This window comes from Balaenoptera borealis, assembly GCF_965194805.1.
Source record: "Balaenoptera borealis genome assembly, chromosome: 9".
Lineage (NCBI taxonomy): Eukaryota > Metazoa > Chordata > Mammalia > Artiodactyla > Balaenopteridae > Balaenoptera > Balaenoptera borealis.
In genome coordinates, this window is record NC_138873.1 from 114,701,577 (window position 1) to 114,724,880 (window position 23,304).

Consider the following 23,304-nt stretch of genomic DNA (forward strand, 5'->3'; position numbering starts at 1 on the left):
TTAGTTTGTAATTTTTATTACAAGCAATGAAGTTATAAACAGTTTTGAACATGTCTCTTTGTGTATATATGTTCAAGTCTTTCATATGTTTACAGACCATTTTCTTACCTTTTCTGTGACTTGCTTGTTCATCTCTTTTGCTCATTTTTTCTAATGGATAATCTTTTCTTTATTGATTTATAGACTTTTTTATATGTTATGAATATTTACCCTTTATTGATTATATGTGTTGAAAATATCTTTGCCTAGACTGTGGGCTACCCTTTTGCTTTTTTTTTATGAACAGACTTACTTTTGGTGTAGTAAAATTTGTCATTTTCTCTTTTATCATTTATACCATATGTGTCTAGTTTAAGAATTCTTCCATACTGAGGGAAGAAAATTTAATTTAAAAGTAATCCTTAAATGTAAAGATGAAGAGCATGATTTTTTTAAAAAGTTGAAAGTCAAAATTGGCTCAGTGCAGTTTGACATATCTTTTATCAATACCAGTTTACTCAAAACAGAGCCTACCATTGTGCCATAACTACTGTATATATAAATTTTCTGTCCGAACTCAATAATTCATTTTATAAAATGAGAGCTTAGGGAGGGGAAACCATGGTAAAACCTCAATATTTACAGAATAATCAGTCTATTTATTAATAAAACATTTTTCATTTATAGTAAAGTGTTTATTCACACATGTGCACATTCCTTCCTGTACAGAAAGCTCATAGTAACCATAAGTAATTCAGATGGGCCATTGCTAGCTGTAATGAAGGAAGAAGAAGAGGCTTTGGATATAATTTCGGTGGAGTGACCCTGAAGTGTTTCATTCTTCTGGCTGTTCTCGTAGCCTTCTCAAGCTTTTCTACTTACTTGTCATCATCTTTTTTGAAAAGTTTGATCTTAGTTACACAATGATTTAATGCTCAGTGTCCAGAACTCCTGAAATCTTGTCTTCCGTGAAACTGTTCACAAGTGTGAAGTCTTGTAAGGAGAGATGCTCATAAAAACCACTGGTGTATCTCTTGATGTGTCTGAATTTATCTATCATGTCTCAATTATTTGTTTTATCTCCTTTTTTTTTAATCATCAGTCATAAAGTATAGCTACAGTTTACTATGAAATGGTTGTAATTGTTGTAATGATTTACCATGAACAGTAAAAGTTAAACTACTACTGGATTTCAGAAGAGGATGAAAAACCCCAGTGAAGCCCTCAGTAAGATTCCCAAATGATCTTGTCGGGCTTTGCCGTAAAGCAGTGATGTAGTTGGATGTTGGCTTCAGTATTCCAGTCATTCTTTTTAGAGACCCATTGAGTATGCGTTTAAGAGCTTTTGGATCGGAGCCAGAGGTTATGATGACCTCATGGATATCATCTTTTGTGCTCTGACTCTGATTAAGTCTCTTATCAGATTGAATTATGCTTTCCTCTCTCTCCCTGACCCCTTCCCCCCAAGAAAACAGACGTTATTATGAACTTTAAAAAAACAGAGAATACATATAATTCATCTTTGGTCAAATTCTAATACAGTTTTGGCCTTGAGTGTTATACACACTCACAATATGTTTGTCGAACTGAATTGCTGTCACCAAGTTGCCCTATACCACACAGAATGGTTATTAGAACACTGACCACATGTTTAGTCTTTGTGGGTAAAAATATAAGATTCATGGCCTATGGAATGGCAAATTGTTTGGACTATGGTTCAGACCTTTGCATTACTTTAAACCACTTACCCTAGAAAATTTTATGAGAAATATTACGAGGTTTATCTTGAGATAACAGTTGATTCTGGCGATGTAATGTACAACATGGTGACCATGGTTAAAATTACTGTAGTGTATATTTGAAAGTTGCTAAGAGACACATAGGAAATACTCATTAAATGTTGGCTGTTATCAGTTCTTGGGGTGGGAGGAGTAAAGGTCTGCCTAAGGTAAGTTTTTAGGAAGTTGTGTTTTGTGAGATGCGACAGAATCTCACCTACCATTCTCAGTAGTTTAGTCAAGTATGTATTGTTCCAATACAAAGTGGAATTTGGACTTTTTCATGTAACAGAGTACTAGGTACAGCCTCAATGTGGGTGGATATCAACAGCCAAAGACCCCATAAGAGGCTTGGCACTTGGGGATTTCAGAGGGTGACAGCATGACATATAGAAAAGAGCATGTGCTTTGATATCAGATGGGCTGTGAGATTAAGGATGGGTTCTTAAAAACATCTCTGAATTCCAGATTCCTAATCTGTTAAAAAAAAAATATGGTAGAGAGGAGTGGAAGGTAGAAATATTTTCAGGGTTATTGTGAGCTGAACTATGAAACTACCTAAAATATGAGTGCTTTTTATTGTTTGTTTTATTCTTGTTTTGGGGCTGAAAGTCATAACAGTTTTGGAATGGACCATTGCTTAGAGAAAGTATTCATAGACTTTTGAAAGTGGTATTATTCCAGGAATGGAGTTTGGTAGTGATGCTATAAGTGTAGTCCTCAGACCAGCGACATCACTATTACCTGGGGACATGTAAGAAATACAGATTATCAGGCCAACTCCAGACCTATTAAATCAGAAACTCTGGTTGTGGACCCGAGGGAGCTGTGTTTTACAAGGCTTCCAGGTGATTACAAGGCAGCTTCAAGTGTAAGAATTACTGAAATAGGATAAAGGAGAAGGAAGCACCAATTCTGTTATTTTTTGGACTGCTTTGTGTTTGTGGCATTTCCATGGGCTGCCTTTTCTTGACCTTCCTTTATCAGATGTTTTGCCCACAGTGACGGCCACACATGGTCAAAGTGGAGTGCTGCAGGTGGTTGTCATTTTTGTCTAACCTTTCTTCATATTCTTCTTTCGAAGGATTTGCCTTTGTTACTTACCATTAAGTGGAAACACATTGGAACCACTGGACTTTGGATAGTTTGCTTTCACACATGCACAAATAAGTAGCTAACATTTTGAGGGACTTCTTCTGCAGATTTCCAGAGCTTTCTCTCTGTGCAGTTCCCTCCTCTGTGGGACTCTGCCCTGACAGTTCCTGTATCTCTGGCTTCTGAATTCCAACCTCAGTCTGCTCATTTCTCTCAGATATTCAGGCTCTGTTTGGGTTCCAGCTCCTTGCATTGTGGCCTGGAAACTGCCTTCAAGCAAGAAGCTGGTGCAGTGTGGGGTTCACCTTGGTTTTCTTCTCTAGGAAATTAGAGCCCTGCATGCTTTCTGTCCAATTTTGTTTTGCTGTCTAGTTGTTTAAGGTGGAGTGTAAATCTGGTCCTTTTAAACTCCATCTTTGCTAGAAACCCCCTGTTTTATGGGGGTAAAATTTAAATGGAAAAGATTAAGTGTACCATTGGTGGCTCTGATAAATCAACGCACCCGTGTATATCAGCCCCATGAGATATAGAACATTACTGTCACCCTGGAAAATCTCTTCATTATTCTTCCCAGTTAATCTCTTTCCCCATCTCATAGAGAAAACATTATTGTTATTTTTTCCGCCATTGATAAGAGTGTTCTAGAACTTCATTTAAATGGAAACTTAGAGTATGTATACTTCTATGTATGTTTTCATTATTCACACAGTATAATGTTTTGACATTCATTCGTGATATTGAGTGTATCTGTAGTTCATTACTTTTTATTGCTGAATAGTATTTCATTGTATGGATATGCCAGACTTTGTTTTATTCCATCCTGTTACTGATGACACTTGGGCCATTTCCAGTTTTTGGCTATTACAAATAAGGTTGCTATGAACATTCTTGTACAAGTCTTTTGTGACATATATTTATATTATCTCTTGGGTAAATAAATGAGTGGATTTCCTGGGCTATAGGGAGATTATATGTTCAGTTGTCTTAGAAACTGTGAAACCTTTTCCAAAAATGGTTAAGCCATTTTACATTTCCACCAGCCATGTATGAGAGCCTCAATTTCTTCATACACTTCTTAATTTTAGCTCTTGTGGATGTGAAGTGGTATCTTGCTGTGATTTTAATTTGTGTTTCTCTAATAACTTATAACTTTGAATACCTTTTCATGTGGTTATTGACTATTTTTCTAGCTTCTTTTATGATATATGTTTATGTCTTTTGGCCATTTTTTAGTTGGGTTGCTTGTCTTTTTCCTTAAGGATTTTTAGCAGTTCTTTATAGAGTTGTATCCAAGTCTTTTGTCAGGTAAATATATAGTGAATATTTCCTCCTAGTTTGTGGTTTTGCTTTTTCTTTTCTTAATGATGCCTTTTGTTGAGTAGCAGACTTAATTTTGATGATGTCTAATTTATCAGTGTTTCTTCAATGGTCAGTGTTTTTTATGACTTTTATCAATAATCTTTCTCATTCCGTAATTCATTCTGTTTTCTTCTTGTTTTAGTTTTTATGTTTAGACCTGTGATTTAATTAGATGTGATTTTTGTGTAAGATCTGAATAGATGGCAGTGTTCCTTTTTTCCATATATTTAACTAATTGTTCTAGCACTGTGTGTTGAAAAGACTTTACTTTCCCAATTGCCATTGTCAAAAATGAATTGACTCTAAAAATGTGGATCTAGTTCTAAACTCGCTATTTTGTTCCATCGATATATTTGTCTGTCATTGTTCTAACACCACGTTGTCTTGAGTGCTTTGTCTGTATATTGTGTCGCAGTTAAGCCGTTTGATTTGTCCGGCTTTGTTCTTTTTCAAGATTATTTTGGCTATTCTAGTTTTTTTTTTAAATTTCAGTATGAAATTTAGAATTAGTTTATCAAGTTCTACAATGTAGTTGATTAGAATTTTAATTTAGGATTGTTTATATGGGTCAATTTGAGGAGAATTAAGATCTTAGTGATGTTAAGTCTTCTAGTCAATGAACATTGCACATCTCTTGATTTATTAAGGTCTTCAATTTTACTGGACAATGTTTTATAGATTTCAAGGTAGAAGTCTTTCACATCTGCTGTTAAATTTATTCATCATCTTCATCATTATTATTATTCTGACTTAAATGGATTTTTGCATATTGACCTTGTGTCCTGAGACCTAGCTAAATTCATTCATAAATTCTAATAATTGTTTGTTCTCAGCTTCCTGAGGGTTTTCTGTAGACATTCATGCTCTATATTAATAAGTAGAATTTTACTTCTTTATTTCCAATCTATATATCTTCTTACTTTTTTCTGTATTCTACTCCCTGTTATATCCAGTAAAGTATTTAATAGAGTTGAGAAGAGTGGGTATCCTTGTTGTATTTCCAGACTTAGTGGTAAGGCATTCAGTGTTTCATCATTAAGTATAATATTTCCTGTGCACTTTTGTAGAACTTTATCACAGTGAGTAAGTTCTGTTCTATTCTTTTGTTTTTTGTTTTTGTTTGTTTATGAAGAAGTTTTTTTTTTATCACGAATCAGTTTGAATTTTTTAAATGTTTCTTATGAAACTATTAAGATGATCATAAGTTGCTTTTAAAATAATCTATTTTGTTAATATGTTGAATTACAGCGATTGATTTTTGAATGTTAAAGTAATCTTGCATTCTTGGAAAAACTCTCCTTGGTGATGATTACTCTTTTTATAAATTGCTGTTTGATTTGCTAGTATTGTGTTAAGGATTTTTGAATCTTTGTTCGTTACATATATTGGTTTGTAGTGTTTATTTTTTCCCCTGTAGTAGTTTTGTAATATTAGTATCAGGGTTATACCAGTATACATATCAAATTATAAAACAATGTGTGGTGTTTTCTCTTTCTTCTGTTTTTCACAGAAAAGAGTTTATGAAGTTTGTTCTACCCTCCTTCCATTAGTTTTTTGTTTTGTTTTGTTTTTTGTGTGTGTGTGTTTTGGCCACACTACACGGTTTGTGGGATCTTAAGTTACCTGACCTGGGATTGAACCCGTGTTCCCTGCAGTGGAAGTACAGAGTCCTAACCACTGGACCTCCAGGGAATTCCCATAGTTTTTGAAAGATATAAACTTAGTACAATTTATTCTTTCATTGTTAACTAGAATCTAGTAGTGAAACCATATGGGAATGGAATTTTTGTATGAGTGTGGGTGAGGTTTTTAATAAACATTGAATTTCTTTAGTAGGTATAGGGCTCCCCAAAGTTCTTTGTCTTCTTTTATCAGTGTTGGTCAGTGTATTTTTTTTCAAAAGATGTATTTATTTCATCATAACTTCTCAAATTTATTAAAATAAGTTGTTCATAATTTTGCTTTTTTAATGGTTGAAGGGATATATAGTGAAATCATATCTGTTACTCCTGATCATGATATGATTGGTGTTATTTCTCTTTTTTCTTGATAATTCCTTCTACACATTTATCAATTTTATTAATCTTTAAAAAATAACTTTTGCCTGTTAAAAATTGTTTATTTTCTGTTTAACTGCATTCTGATGATATCTTTATGACATCCTTCCTTCTATTTCCTCTGGTTTTAATTTGCTATTTTTCTAATTTTCTAAGGTGGAAATGTAGGTCACTGAATTTAAACTCCTTTTCTTTTATAAAGATAAGTATTTATTTAAAATAAAATTTCCTTTACAGGCTCTTTTAGCCTCCTCTTCAAATTTTGATATGCTGTGTTTTCATTATTATTCAGTTTGAAATATGCTTTCAAAGTACTCTAATTACATTTACAATTTTTCTTTGTCCCCTACTTTATTTAGAAATGTATTGTTTATTTTCCAAATAGTTGAGAGATTTTCTAGAAAATTTTTAATTGTTTTTCTTATGGTTAGAGAACATATTGTGTAAGATTTCTGTCTTGAAATTTAAGGAGAATTATTTTGTCTTAGCATATTTGTCTTGTTGAACGTCCCATGTGAACTTGCAAAGAATATGCATACATCTGCATTTATAAGTCGTAATGTTCTGTAAATACCAGTGAGTTCAAGACGGTTGGTAGTATTTTTCAAATCTTATATAATCATCATTTTATTTGAGGTCTAGTTATTCTACCAATTACTGAAAGAAGTGTGTTAAAATCTTCGCATATGATTCTGGATTTGTCCTTCTCTTCCTTAAGTACTTTCAATTTTTGCTTCATATATTTGGAGGTTCTGTTATTGCTTTTATGTGCATACAGATTTAGGATTGTTAATCTTCATGATTAATTGACCTTTTTAAATTATTATGAAATGTTCCTCTACATCTCAGGTAATATTTTCTTGTCATGAAGTTTCTTTTGCCTGACATTAACATACCTGTTGCAGATTTCTTATGTTTACTGGTTGCATTTTCAGTTACTTTCAGCCCATATTTGTTTGAAAATAGTTAATAGCTTTAACCTACGCATTTTCAATTTAGCCCTTCGGACACAAATCAAATAACTTAGATAGAGCATCCAGGTAAAAGTTTTATTTTGAGATAAATTGCCAAATATATGTGTAAGTTAATGATCCTCCTTTATTTTCTTTATTTCAGAAAAATTAGTAAGGGAGTAAAACCCAAATCTTACAATTTTCTTATAGTAATTGAAAGGACAAATAGATACAGAAACGATGATGAGTTAAAGATCTGAATTTCTTTTACAGCCTGAGTTACTTTGGGAAATTCCTATGGTTTTAAACAAATGACTTTACTTGATTACCCTGGAGTAAAATTGAACTCCTGCTACAGCTAAGTCTAGTTTTTGTTGGAGTATACCATTTAGAAGATGAAGTAGATTGATATTATTTTCAGTAAAAGGCCTCTTTCATGGCCATAGCATAGCATAATAAAAGAGGTTCTAGAAATTCTTAATACAAATGATATTACTGAAAAAAAAAAAAAAGATGCCTATGCAGCTGCTGTTCTGCCTATGTTTTCCATGGGCACCAAGGTTCAGACCTGGCCATGGTGTCATCATGAGGCCAATTCTTAGCTCTCATGACTTTGTTTGGGTCAGTAATCTCAGGTTGGTCAGATCTAAATTTTAAGGAGGAAGGCAAGTTCTGGTGGTAGAAGAAATAGGGAGTTTGGAAAGTGTGGTATAGTTGCCTGGGAAAATTAGACAGCAGTTGTTAGGCCACGGGATTGCTGATGCCATTGACCTTGAAAGGTTCCTGTTACATGGGTAGAGGTAGGTATTGGTTACAATGATGGGAGGAAAGCCGGGAACCAGTTCCTGCCCCATTCCCTCACCTGGTACCCAGAGACATGTGCCTTATTCTGTCTTTTGTTCCCCTAGAGGGTTGCTTGCTGATCTTTTGGAATAGCCTGCTCCTCCTTCTGGTATTCCTTAGTTGGTTAAGGGTTATAGTAGTACTCAGAGGGGAAGAGGGGAAGTAGTATGGATCCTGTGAATTGACAGGTTCTTGGTAGAGAAGAGCATTATATTGATATAGATATTTGTCACCGTCTGATTTTGGAGGAACAATAGGACTAGGTTGAGAGTCTGGGCAGAAGCAGGTAGAAATGCACACTATAGAGGAAAGCATGAGGACCAGTCCTGAGTGATGGCTTCCCTACAGGAAGGGCTACGTTGCCTCTGTTTTTGTTGTCTGCAGCAAGTTGAGGGGCTGAGTTTAAAGGGACAAAAGGGCAAAGAACATCAAGTGCTAGAGGATGTCTAGCATCAAAGTGCTGAATATCTGTGAAACGGTCTCTCTTTTTTGTGGGCTATTCTAAGGCAAGTAAAAAAGTAGAACTCTAATCTATCAATATTTTAAATGCAAATCTAAGTAGAAAGTAAAAGAACTTTCTACTTAATAAAGACTTACTTGTGAAATGAGGCCCTGTGAGAGGCCGTGAAGCGTTGCCAGTTGCTCTGTGAAATTTGTGGTGGTCTCCTTGGTGAGACTTACATGAGTGAGATAGATGGGAATTGGGACACTTCTTCAGAGTTAAGATGAGCCTTAAAGAAAATGTTTCTGTGCTGCTGCTTGTGCTTCCTTGAGTTCACATTTCAAGCGCACAAGTGAAGTCTACAATGGCATGGTGAAAACACATCTTATTTCCTAATGTGTCATTTACAAAAGGGGACTTCTTTGGATAGGGCCTTTTACCTTTTGCAGGGTACTCTGTGCTCACCATCTTCCCTCTTTAGTCTTCTGTTTTCCTTGAAGCTCAGGCCCTGGCTCAGTGGTCCCAGCTGCTCCTCTGTCTCTCCTGGGATTGGCTGATCCTCTCTCAGTTGCCTCTTCTGGTGGTTTCTGGCTTCATTCTACAGTCTTCCTCATTTTCTGACTAACAAAGATTCCAAATTTGTGCAGTTTGTGAATTTGAGTTATGTAGATTATCAGACTTTTTAATAGAACAATATGATTGTTTTTGTGATAAGGATTATGTCTTTATCAATGTGTGAAGTAGCTAGGAACTAGGAAATACCTATAATTCTTCCAATTTATTTTCTAAATATGTGTTAATAGTACGTATCAGATTCCCGTTCCTTCTGTGGATTTGCATAGTGGAAGATGATTACTGATTGTGCTGAATATACATGACTCTACATTTCTGAATCAGTGTACTTTTTGCTGACTTATGAAATGTGTGTGATGCACTTTTCCTGTGTGAAATTCTGCAGTATTTCTTGCCAGAATCCAGAGAAAATCTTTTCTATGACAAAAAAGAGGCATTGAGGAATCAAAAGGTGAGAGTTGGGGTGTTGCATGAAAAGAAAACCATGTTAAGAGACTCTGTAGACAATTTAAATCTATGTTTAATTAATTCTTTCAACAAGAGGAAGATTACAGGTAATTGGCCTGTTATGATGGGAATGAAACAGAAAGAAAAAAGCAAGTATCCTTTTATCTTTCTAAGCCTCTTGTTATGCACAGACTCTTTGCTGAGAAGGCTTTAAAGACCCCCTTAATAACTAAAGTGGAGGGATTTGAAATCTTGAGGAACTCCTGATTCTTTTATGTAAAATTTCACATGATGTTAATCTGCAGAACAATTCACAGTACAGTATGTGCTGAAACTATAACAGTAATTAGAGAATTTGTCAGGTGGATCTGATCTAAAAAGTGCATGTTAGACCTTGTCCAAACTTTGCTGAACCTATTGAAAAAGTCTTGTAATGTCTTACAGTTCTGGCATTGCCATCGCTCAGCTGTCCCCAGACTGGTATTTGATAAATGCATATGGCGTTATGGTCCTTGGGATCTCCTCCAACATCCAGGCTTGTCTTATCGTAGTCAGCTCAGTCATTTAGGGAATGTTCAGCCAATGTTCTTCAGTTTCTTGCTTTACTGGGAAAGCAAGTATTTATCATAGGGTTCACATGAGATAAAATCTGGTTTTCTTCCTTATAGTTTACCCTCTGACCTAAACCTGTGTATGAACTAGATTTTGTCTTGTATTTTCTTTACTCAGGTGTTATACTGGTGAAAGTTTAAGGGTATACTCTAGAAAGGCATAAGTTTAGAGGGAGTAGACTCATTGGAGGTAGTCAAGAAAGGATGCTTTGTAAAGTGAAGAGAGACAGATGTGACCTTCAGGTTAACTAATTAAATTCCCCTCCTAATCCATTCTCCCTGCAGTGCCATTCTCCCTAGTATGTAGTTAACAAAGACTAGCTGAGCGCCGGGGATAAGAGCTGGCCAAGCAGCCCTCTGCGACTGCCTGACCCGCACCGATATATTCACTCACTCATTCAGTCCTTCAAGTACTCAGTAGAATGCCTGCTACGAGCCAGTCAGCTATCATGGCACTGGGGATACAGTGGCTCGTAGCTTGCTGCTTAGTCACACTGGAAAGTTTTTCTGCCCCCACTACCACCAAAATCCACTGTGTATTTTGAATTAGAAGGAACACAAAACACATCTAACGAGGACATGCATCTCCTATGGACATGGAAAGATCTGAAGTCCACAGGCTAAGTGTTATCTAACCGAACTTGGGTCCACTCACCCGATGTGCAGCAAAGCCAGTCTACTGACCCCAGGTTGTGAAGGAAAGCATAGCATTTATTGCAGGGCACCAGGCAAGGGAATGGGAGACAAGACTCAGATCCGCTTTAGCTTGGTCTTTGAGTTAGGGATGTTTTAAAGGCAAAGAACAAAGGTGCAGGGATTAATCATTGTTTTGTGACATTTCTGTGATATTTCTTAGTCCTTAATCATAGTTTCAGGGGTCAGGATGACTCTGGTTTATTATTCTCTGGCCAGGTGGTCCATGGCTTAGGGGCCTGTTAGGAGAAACAACATAAGTTTGTACGTTAATGATGATACCTGTTAGAGCAATTTTAGGACGTTAACGCTGTTATTGGCAGCAGCAATCTTAGTCATCTGACTCTGGTTGATTAGTGTTCAGTTAGCACAGGATGGAGGTCAGAGGGGACAAGAAAGGGAATAAAGATTTGGATAGAAAGATTAGTAATAAACTCGGTAAGGGAACTCCGTTTTAGGGGGACTTGGTTTCATTAGTAGAATTTGGTGAAGGCTGATCAGGAAGGGAGACTAGAAAACCTAGGAGGCAGAATTCTCATTCCGTTGGCTGTGTTTCCTCAATTCTGAAAGCACTTGGACAGTTAAACATTTCTGAGCATGTTTAATGTGTGGTTATTTCATTTTTTTTTCTGATTTTATTGCATTTACTCTTTTTTTTAACTTTTTAAAAATTTATTTATTTTTATACAGTTTCTAAACATTACACTCCATTTACAGTTACTACAAAATATTGGCTCTATTCCCTGTGTTGTACAATACATCCTTGAGCCGATCTTACACCCAATAGTTTGTACCTCCCACTCTCCTACCCTTATACTGCCCCTCCCCCCAACTGGTAACCAGTAGTTTGTTCTCTATATCTGTGAATCTGCTTCTTTTTTGTCATATTTACTAGTTTGTTGTCTTTTTTTAGATTACACATATGAGTGATGTCTTGCAGTATTTGTCTTTCTCTGTCTGACTTAACTTCACTTAGCATAATATCCTCCAAGTCCATCCATGTTGCTGCAAATGGCAAAATTTCATTCTTTTTTATGGCTGAGTAGTATTCCATTGTATATATATGTACCACATCTTCATTATCCATTCATCTGTTGATGGACACGTAGGTCGCTTTCCATATATCTTGGCTATTGTAAACAATGCTGCTATAAACATTGGGGTGCATGTATCTTTTTGAATTATTGTTTTTGTTTTTGTTTTTGAATATATACCCAAGAGTGGAATTGCTGGGTCATACGATAGTTCTATTTTTAGTTTTTTGAGAAACCTCCATACTGTTCCATAGTGGCTGCACCAATTTACAGTTCCACCAACAGTGTACAAGGATTCCCTTTTTTCCACATCCCTGCCAACATTTGTTGTGTTCTTTTTCATGATAGATGTTCTGACAGGTGTGAGGTGTTATCTCATTGTGGTTTTGCATTTAGTAGTTAACATTTGCATCTGTAGTTAACATCATGTGGGAAATATTTTCCCATACTTTTAAATGTTTTCAAAAACATTTTCAATTAAATTGTATAATATGTGACAATTTAATTAATACATTTCGATTGTTAGATGTTCAAGCTGGTGACAGGTTTTGTTTTGTTTTGTTTTTGTTTTTTTTCGGTAGTTATAAATAATCCTGTAAGACCATCTATGGGCATAAAGTTTTGTTGTAGCTCTGGTCATTTCTTTAAGATAAAATCTTAGGACTTGTATTGCTGGGCCAGAAGGGGATAAATGTTTTGAAGATGCTTGGCACATATTAGGAAAATATTCTCCTGAATGGTTATCTAATTTAAACTTCCATTACTCTTACATATGAGTGATCTGGGGCTCTTCATAGAGTTTTCGTCAATGATCTTGGAGATGAACTAACTTCATAATTCAGGATTATAATTTAAAACAGTTTTGACAGTATAGAGAATTGGTTAGTTGATAACAAATTTAAGTTCAGTAGGGGAAAATGAGGGTAGCAGAAATAGGATAGATAAAAATTGCTAAAATACTGTTTGCTGAGTAGCTGTTTCTGCACGCATGCCTGAAGGAGAGTAGAGGACAGAGGGACTATGACTAGATTTTTCCGTAGCCCAGTGGGGGACTTTGTTATGGTGAGGACTGTTCCCAAATTCAAGAAAAAGAAAGCCCATTTGATCAAATGCACTATTCTAAAAAGACTGTTAAAATTTTATATTTTAAGCTATTAAGAATTCAAAGACACTAGATACCTTATTGGAGAACATTAAATGTTCATTTTAATTATTTAGTATAATTATTTGAGCATAAATTGAATTTACAAAAGTCTTTCTGAAAGTTACTACTGCTTTTTTTTCTCAGTTAAACAGAGGATATATCTAGGAAGCTCATCTTTTTCTCCATGAAATTTTAGGGGAAATAGAATTATCTTCACCTTGCAAATGGCACTTTGAGGATAGGAATGCTATCCTAAAATAAAGAAGGCATATATTTATAATACACACATACAAAAAAAAAAAAAAAACATGAGGAAGGAGTTTAAAAGCTTGCTCTGTTTGGGTGTAGGTTGTAGTTCTGTGTGTGTTTTGAGTGTGATTTATACCATAGAAGTCTGTACCAAAGATGTCTATTAGTGGTCGTATTCTGCTTATTTATGATACATTTCTTTCTGATTCATGTTCAGAAAAGTGACCCTGGGATATTTATGATCCAGAAGGACTTTATAATTCGATCTTTTTTCCACTCACTGATACTCAGCATGGTTTTAAGACTATTAACAAATCACATATGATGACTTAAAAATCAGAACATTTAATTAATCAGCTTGCTTGAATCAATTAATTAAATATTTCCGCAAAATGACAGGGAGTTTGCTGTGTTTTATTATCAGAGAAGTTTGTCCTCTTACGCTAATAAACTGTTTTCTTTCTTTTTTTGTTTTTAGCCAAGATTCCCACCATTCATAATTGAACGTCAGATTCTTTTCTAACAGAAACACTTTAAATAGGTCACTTATTATTATTATTACGATTACCGTCGTTATCTTCTGTCAGTACTGCTGTATATAAGTGTTACCCTTCCTTAGGGACAGGCATCCAATCCTGTGTGCTTTCTGCACAGCGGGCCTTTGTGGAGCGCTGAGAGGTGGATTCTCCTGCTCCCTGTCGCCGACACGACAGATGGAGGATGGACCAGCCAAGTGAAACGGTTGCTGCGAAAGCTAAAATAAGCGGAGCTGTAACTCTTATTAGTTTGTCCATCTTAACAGTATCTAGCCCTTGGTGTATTCTCCAGCTGCGAACGTTTGGAAAATGGCAGCTGTATCTTGCTTTTAGAAATCCATTTTTTATAAATTTTTTTCTGATTATAGTAGATATATATTCAATGCAGAAATTCAGGAAAATTTAGAGAAATATGAGAAAAAATCAGTAATAATTCTACAGTAGAGGGAAGTCCTACTTAATTTTTGTACATAATTGGGTTTTACATATAATTTCATGAACTCACTGTTTTTCCCCTCAGCACATCATTAACACTTTCCCATGCTAATAAAAATATCTCTGGGGCTTCCCTGGTAGCGCAGTGGTTGAGAGTCTGCCTGCCAATGCAGGGGACACGGGTTCGAGCCCTGGTCTGGGAGGATCCCACATGCCGCGGAGCAACTGGGCCCGTGAGCCACAACTACTGAGCCTGCGCGTCTGGAGCCTGTGCTCCGCAACAAGAGAGGCCGCGATAGTGAGAGGCCCGCGCACCGCGATGAAGAGTGGCCCCCGCTTGCCGCAACTAGAGAAAGCCCTCGCACAGAAACGAAGACCCAACACAGCCATAAATAAATAAATAAATAAATAAACAAACCAATCAATCAATCAATCTCTGAAAATTCAGTATTTAATGGATATGTAATTATCATTTGTATGGTATATGATTATTTACTTAACTGGTTGTTGGTCCCAGTTTTAAATACTATAAATAATCCTGTAATGAACATATTGTACACGCATTCTTGTGTTCATCTCTGATTATAATAAAACAGCATTATGCTGTTAGATTGTATATTTTCAGTGAAAATTTATAGGCTATCAGATAGGTACTCATTGTAGAGGGTAGGAATACATCTGGTAAGACTGGATATGGAGCCTTTCAAGCTGTTCTTTGAAAGGCATACACAGGGCCTTGGCAGCTGTAAGACTGTCAGGGCGTCATAATTGGGGAAAATTCACGAGCAGAGAAGTGAATGGGAATGACATTGGGCTGTGTACATCTATTTGTATGACTGTGATCCAACCATGGTGGAGAATAGCCTTGAGAAACTGAAGGAAATGAAGTTGGAAGTGTGGAATTTGAAATTATGTTAGTAGGTAGATGTGGCAACTCAAAGCCCTGAATTTTCTGCACCATTGTACTTTTTAACCATTCATTAAAAATGTTTATGTAGCATGTTTTATGTGCAAACCCCCTAAATTCAGTAAAGCATGGTAGAGGTCCACAGGGGCTTATACTTCATTTGTATTAAACCAATGAATATTCATTGATATTAAACCAATGAACGTAGTGTCATGTTGTCCTCATAATTGTCAGACTGTGGTACAGTGTTGGTTTGGAAAAGTATCCTCACGGTGGCAGTTGGAAAGCTTTGGAGGTGTGGAGTCAGAGAAGAGTGACAGCTAAAATGATGCAGATATTTGAAAGATTGTTCTACGTATAGATTAGAGGGGCTTGGTGAGAAGCAGGAAGAGTGAGTAAAGGTTCACTAAGGAATTCAGGATTGGGGGGCACTGACTTCAAGACTTAGAGTGGATTAGAGGAGTAGAAGGGCTACATTTAAATGAAGGATATAATTTAGTGATTCTGATTACACAGTGAACTCTCTGTAAGATGTAAAAGCCTCAGTCCTACCCCAGATTTGCCGAATCAGAATTTTGGAGGGATGAGACCAGGTATATATACTAAAAAACTCCCTCAGAGATTTCAATGTGTGTCTCTGGTTAGAAACCACTAAATGAATTAATTTGTGTTTTTTGCATTCCAAGAAATTGTCAGATTATCCGCACCTACTGTTTTGAATCTTAATACACTTAATGTCCATGTGTTTGCATTTCTCTTCTGCATGTTTTTTTCAAACTGTCTTCAGTTCCTGTGAAATTTTTCTGCTACTTGGTTTCAAGTTGTAAACTTATTAATTAGTGTTATTCTGCAAAATCAATTGTGAGCAAATGAAGTGTACTGCAAGGAATTTCTGTAACTTTTTTTTCTTATTACATGATAGGGACAAAAGCCAGGATGGATGATCAAGCATGGTATTTGAGAACTTCAAAGCTGGCTCTGGCCTTGGCAATTATCCGCTTAAAACCAGCAGACAAAAGCAGCAGAGAATACACAGAGCATCTTGCAAGGATGGTGTCTGGGCAGGAATCAAAGTGGAGAGAAAAAGTCAAAGCCTGGGAAGCTGAAGTTCTGCAATTACGTCAGAAACTTCTTCTGAGCAGGATTTGTTCAGGATCATTTGAGAGTGGTGAGTGGATGAAACCTGGGGATGTATCAATCTATTTTATTTCAGCTTCACAGTTATTTAGAAATTTATTACCAAGACACCATTGTTTAGTTTCCTAAAATTAGACTTCTTCTTCTTACTCTATAAAGATTTTTTACCTCTAATCATTCATGAAAATCTTATTGTCACTTTCTAATGGATGGGCCTGCATTGCACATAGGGATGAAGTTGGAGAATAAATTGTCTAGATGCAAAGGCAATAATACTTGAAGTTTACTGGAGAAATTAATTTAAAAATCTCACTCATCCATATTATTTTACTCTGTATTTTATGTTGCTTTTATATTACGTAATTCATCCAGCAGCCCTGTATCAAGTACCAGCTCTGGACCAGGCATGCAGTGGGTGGTGAGGACCCAAAAACACATAGAGAGAGGTGCTGCCCTTACCGTGAAGTACCTACCATTCTAGCAGGGAAAACAGACCTATAGATAATTAACCCAGTTGTGATGAACGTTATCATAGAGACAGTGACAAAGTGCAGAGCAGGAAGCCATTCATTCTGCCTGGTTTCTGGAAAGGCTTCTCAGGTTTGGCCCTCGCAGGTCTGTCCCTAATAGTGAGGTGGTCAGAGCCTGCAGCAAGAGGCAGGAGCGTGAGCTGGGCAGCAGGGAGAATATATGCCCCATTCACCATGGCCAGTGGGACATCCCAGAGCCCAGAACACCATAAGGTAGAGATCTGACAGGGAGAGGCAGAGAGGTGAGTGGGGACCAGGTTCAGAAGGGCTTTGGATGTCAGCCTGAGGAATGTTCCTTATCAATGAGTTGGCCAAACAATGTGTGATCTCCATAGAACCCGTGAGAGAGAGTGCAAGGGGGACGGTAATAATGACACGAGGACAGCAGGGAAGACCAGGACCCGCTAGGACAAACCAGAGCACGTGGGCACCTCCTTCGCCAGGAGCCGTTCACCTTTTTGACTCAGGGGACTGACCCTCACATTGTGATTATGAAACGTAATTCTGCCGATTATTTGAAAATGGAAATCAGATCGTGTTACTCCTTTGCCTAAAACCTTTCCCTGACTTCCCGTTGTGCCTCGCACTAGATTCCCCCTTGTGGCCGTGGCTCTTGACGCCGTGGCGATTTCACCTCTGCTCCCCTGTGCGCATATACCCTCCCCGCTGTGCACACAGCTGCAGCCTCCCTGGGCGTCCTTCCAGCCTGCGCAGGCTCTTCTTGCCTCGGATCTGTGCTATGCTCGTCTCTGACATGTAGCTGCCTCTTCCCTCCCTAGAGGTCTTATTCTAAGCGACCCCTGCTCAGTGATCACTACATGTATAGCACCACTCACAGTTATTTTTTACCCAAACACCCCCCTATGGGTCATGTATCTGTTTGCTTACTTGGTTGCTGCCTGATCTCTTTGACCTGAGTCTGGGTTTGCTGAGGAGAGGGTCTTTGATTTGCTCACCACTCTCTCCTCAATACCCACCCCAAAGCCTGCCTCACAGAAGGTGCTCAATCCATACTTGTCAGATGAAGTGGAGCGTAGAGGGTGCTTTGGCTGTGGCAGCGTTTGGAGGCAAGGAGGCAGGTTCTAACAGCGTTTACCAAGGCCACGTGAAGAGTGATGCGTTGAACTAGATCTGTGACAGGGAGAACCAAAATGCACAGTTCCAGAGTAGAAACTTCAGAAGTTTGTGAATGAGTTAAGAGGGGGTTTTAAGGGAGCTGGAGGCGTGTAGGATAATCGAGGTTTCTAGTCCTTGTTCATTAAATTGATTGCGATGCTTTGAATCCAGATCGTGAACACAGAAAAAAGCTTATAGGATAACGGGTTGAGTCCAGGTCCGTCCGAGAGCGTTCTGAACATATCCCTGAGTATATAGGCATTACCTAGAAGGAAGGTAGAAGTATGGTCCTGAGCCTCAAAGGGGATGAGCAGACTGGAAATATAGACTGACAGTGAGGATTTCTTGGTATTTAAGTGACAGTGAAGTTATCACTGTGGATGAGGCTACGGGGAGGGTGCAGCTTTGCCAGGGAGGCTGCAGGTTCCAACACTGCGGGGTGGGCAGAGGGAAAGGAGCCGTTGGAAAGAGTGTGACTGTCGTATTAGGATGTGCAGGTGTAGTGGGCTGGTGCCTGCCCTGGATGGTAGGAGGGCACTTGCTAGGTTCAGGAAAACCCTGCTAACGCAATGCCCGTGGTGTTACTAAGTCTCATCACTGTGTGAGCAGAAACAGTGTTACATGATTTAGAGCCACATTTTAGTCTTTCTAGGCAATGGCCTCTGTGAGACTATCTGTGAATGGCAAACATAATTATTATTAACTTTTTTTGTGCAGTCATATGACTGATATAATGGCACACACGTAAAAATTCCCAGTTATATTGAACTGTGAAAATCATAAACATCCCTGGTATCAGAACTGTTGTTTACCATCAAGGGTCTGTTTACAACACCAATACGGTGGGGTGTGTGGTTTGTTTGGGACATGAGTGGACTTAACGGTGAGAGAGCCTCCACGATGACTTCTTTTTACACTGAAATCTTTCACCTACAGGGCCTGTGAGAGGAATTTTCAAATATCACATAATTAAAATCTCTTTTACTCACAGCGAGAGTTGCAGGTAAAGCGTTTCAGTGCAGATGTTTGGAAGTAGTCTGACTCTCCATCTGTTAGCTTGAACTTGAAAAATGAGGAATAAATGGATAGATTCAGATACATAGAGTCAGTATTAAAGGGGAAAGGCAAAAAAAGCTAAGAAAGGGAGGGTATTAGATTGATAGGAAAATAAAGGAGGAACATAGCTGGTTTTTAAAGATGTATGATTTGAAAGACTGACACGCCTTGCTCTAAGAAAACTCCATCGCTGAAAATCTATTTTATAGGTGTATTTATATTTTGTGTATTTATATTATGTGTTTCTTTACACATGCATGTTCTCCAGTGTTCAGAGACCACAGGCCCTCAAAAAATGGTGAATGGAATCCTTCCTGACGGATTGAGAGGCTGGGGAACTTAAGCTACAGCATCAGCTATCCATTGAAGCAACCGAACAACCCAGAATTAGATAAAGCAGAGCTGAAATGGCAAAGTAAACACATAAGGAAGTATGATATGGTTTATACAGCATTTCAGGAACTCAGCTATTTCTTTATTCTGATTTATTTTTCTATAGCTTCTTAAAGGGAAATATTCTTCTTTATTGTATTTATTAAGGGGCTAGACTATATAGAGATGGGATAAATAGAACTTGCTCTTGGAATTATGCCACATTTTAATTTTACCTAAATGCTTCTTATTGGAGGAAGGATGGAAGGATGGAAGGAAGGAAGGAAGGGAGGAAGGGGAGGAAGGAAGGAAGGGAGGAAGGGGAGGAAGGAAGGAAGGAGGGAGGGAGGATGGATCAAAGAAGCCCAGACACCCGGTGTCACATTTCTTAAAATCTTCTAGGTGATGTGTGACAGACAGGTTAGCTGTCTACTCAATAGCCAGCTTCCTTCTTCTTTACTAAAACACTCCAATTTTGTTTTGACAGACATGTGCCCATGCCTAGTGGGTTAATCTGTGAAAGGCTTAGACTTGTTTTGCCAGTATTGTTCTATGGTTGGGCAGTGGAAGCTAAAGAGGAGTCTTTAGAGCTTTTGGTAAAGATCCAGCTCATTGTATAAAGAGATTGAGTCCCGTGAAAGATAGCAATTTTAAAATGTTTTTACCTCAGCCACTTGCTTCCTGTATGGGCACTGCCACATGAAGATGTGATGCCTGGAACTGCGGTAGCCGTTTTACGACCATGTGGCAATATTGAAAAATTAATGTCAACATGGTAAGGATGGTAAGCAGGAGGACGAGAAGAGCCTTGGTCCTTCTTGTCATTGCCGACCAGCCAAAGCAACTCTAGGATTACTTTATTAGGAATTTTTTTTTAAAAGATAAATAATGGTTTAAGCCACTGTTATCCACATAATTCTCTTCCTTGTAACTGAACACATCCTAACTTAAAGAGTGGGGAAGTGGTGGGGATAATGAATAAATTAGAGAGCTGTTTTTTTCCCCAAGAATCTTCTTGATTTATAGGGGAGAAAATGAGAGAGAGAGAAAAAAGTGTTCTTTTATCTAGAACAGCTTCCTGTTAAATGATGACCTTATAATGTTGCGAGGATTTAGGTGGCGTCTGAGTAGGTAGTTGAGGGAGACACAGAGCATAGAGATTGTCCAGGAAGACATTAGTGGTTGTTCTTAAATGTTGAGCAGGGTTTGAAAGGGATGTGACGCCAGGCACGGGGCCTTGTTAGTGGGAAGACTGGCCTAGGACTTCAGTGAGCAGATTTAGATCTAAGCTTTGAGTGTGTGTGTGAATGTGCTGGTGGGATCTGGACGGTTGCTGTGATACTTGCACAGTGCTTTGGCATTTACAGGAGGGACAGAGATGGATGTCCTGTCAGGCATATGCTTTTTCCCCTACAACATAGGCACTCAGTATCTTCATAAATGATACATAGGTTACTGGATGAGCAACTAGCTAAAGCAAAAAAGTACAAGAAAATCAAACCAAATTAACTCATCGATTTGTCTGTTTATTTAGTAAATACTCATTGAATCTGGGGCTCAGGTGGCACGGGCTTGGGGCTGGGGAGCGTGGTGGGCAGGGCAGCACCGTCAGTGTAGGTTGAACTTAGCTCTTCTCAGTTTGGGGTCCTGGGGAGCAACCAGCCCAACCAGATGGCTGTGGAAGCTTCCCTGCCCTTCTTGCTGACACTGTTCAAGTTTGTCCACCCTCCCCTGCTGTTCCCGTTACAGCAGCACCGCCTACCCCAGACCCCACTTCTCATTTCCTGTAAGTCTGCGTTCAGGCAAAGGCTCTTAGCTGACTGGTGCTGGTGAGGTGTCGGAGCAGGGTCTGGATATCACCACCGCCCTGCGCGGAGCTTGTCTTGGCTCCCGGCTGCCAATCTTCTGGTCCCGCCTTGTCAGCCTCTGTCCCTTGCCTTCCTTCTCACCCTGTTCCAGACCACATAATGGGGAGACACCACAGATAACAGACTCGCAGACACGGTTGTGGAGCTCAGCATTTATATGTTGGCGCCTTCCCTGTTTTACAGATGCTGGAAGAGCATGGGCTATAAATACATAGCATTTCCTTCCTCACCTGAGCTCCTGTAATATAAATTGTCAAATGCAATAATAATGGGAATTTGCCTAAAATTGCAGTTGATTTAAAGCACACATGCATAATGTACATAAACATCAGAGAATACGCCCTTAATTTAATAAGGATTCTAATGGAAGTCTGTAAAATAATTTAAAGTAAATTTATAATTATACGTTAGAAATGCTTTACTCATTATATATAAAAACTGAATTAAACTTTTGATATTAGAGACCACCGTCAACATGCAAAGAAATTAAAGTGAAGGCTGAAAAAGCTCAGAGTAGCAAATGGCTTTAACAGTAACAGCGATAATTTAGAAATGTGAACACCTTCCTTATCATCACAGGCGCTGGCTCTGGTGGGAATGGTGGAGATAGGGAATCAGGAGGGCCGAACAAGTCCTGGCACATGGACGAGGCCTGAGGGAGCCCCAGAGGCTGGGCCTGGGCAAGGCAGCCTGGCGTCTCACATGTGGAGTGTTCCAGGTGGAGGCCATCTGTCCTCCCATGCTCTTCCTGTTCTGGGCTCCGAACGTCACTGTGTGATGCAGCCTAAGCTGGGTTTCAGGTAGGTATCTGGCGTGTCCAGGTGATGCCCTAGCTGGGGTGCATCTCTGGATTCCCCCCACTTCTGTGCATTCCCAGTACCACTGTCTTGGTCTTGTCTGAAAAATCCCACCTGGACTCCATGTCTGTGGTTGTAGCCTTGCTGTGTTCAAGTCCATATGGCAGCCTAGTCTCAGGTCCCCTCACTCACTTTAGGATGAAGTCCCCAACCCATAAAACAGGCTCCAGGCCTCTCCACCGCGTGGTACTTGCTTCCCTCTCCAGCCCAGCCTCTCACCGCTGTGTCCTCCACATTCTGCTCGGCGACGTGCGAAATCTCGTCCACTGACTTGAATCCACCTTGTTCTCCCTCAGCTCCAGGCTTTTACGCACGTGGTTTCTCTTTGGAGGACGTGTTCTCCCTCTCCTTTTGGCCTAGTTGTGCACTGCAGTCTTCTTTTCTGCTGATGTAGTTTTAAAATTTCTTCTGCCTTCCTTGACTGCCTGCCTAGACTAGATCAGATTCCCCTGCTAGGGGTCCCCATGATATTCTGTACCGTTTACGGCATTTTTGAGCTAAATTACAATGGTTTAATCAGCCTGTCTTCCCCGCAGGGCCTACACTCCATGCTTTCAGGGAGTGTGTCTTTTCTCATTACCACTGTCCTCCCAGGTTTGCACAGTACCTGGCATGGAAGGGCTCCTTGGTGACATTTTTGAATGAATATGTGTAGAAAAGGTTTATGTGGGTGTTATTACCTCGAACAAAGTGGCCTTGCTGATCTTTCGTTTCTGGAGATGTACCAAACCCTTGTAACTATGGAGGGGAATCAGAGAGTGAGGTCCAGCATCCTAGGAAAGGGTACCCTCTCAGGTGGGGTGAGTATCAGGGCTCCTCCTCTGAGGGAGCTGTGCAGGCACACAGTCATGTAATCAGAACAGAATAAACAGAGTGACAGTGTTGAGGGCCCCTCTGCGGAACAAAAGCTAAAACTGCTCAAAGTACTTGTGGATTCATGGGTCTTTGTTCATTGTGATTTTTTTGGAATAGTTTAACCTGTAGCAAATTTTAATCTGGTCCTTTCATTTAGGATTATATTTAATTTTTTGCAGGTTTTATTTGTGTTTTTTGAATGCCCTGCTATTGGTTTTCAAATTTCAAGATTCTGTTAGAAATATGAAAGTACCTTGAGGATTTTGGATTCAGTACTTGGATCCTAAACATCCTAAAATCTGTTTTTTTAGATAAGTTCAGTGTGCAGTGAAGAGCACCCAGGTAGGTGGCTGTGGACTACAGTTTGGAGTGGGGAAA

The 23,304-nt window shown here is 38.7% G+C and overlaps 1 protein-coding gene across 4 annotated transcripts in view; it reads left to right on the top strand.

The window, feature by feature from the left end:
- MEI4 (meiotic double-stranded break formation protein 4) overlaps nt 1-23,304 on the top strand; it is a 256,245-nt gene that overhangs the window by 16,535 nt on the left and 216,406 nt on the right. For all 4 annotated transcript variants that reach the window (XM_082405080.1, XM_082405079.1, XM_082405081.1 and 1 more), the window contains exon 2: nt 16,058-16,303. In XM_082405080.1, coding sequence (XP_082261206.1) covers nt 16,058-16,303 — 246 coding nt within the window. The remainder of the gene's footprint in view (nt 1-16,057; nt 16,304-23,304) is intronic.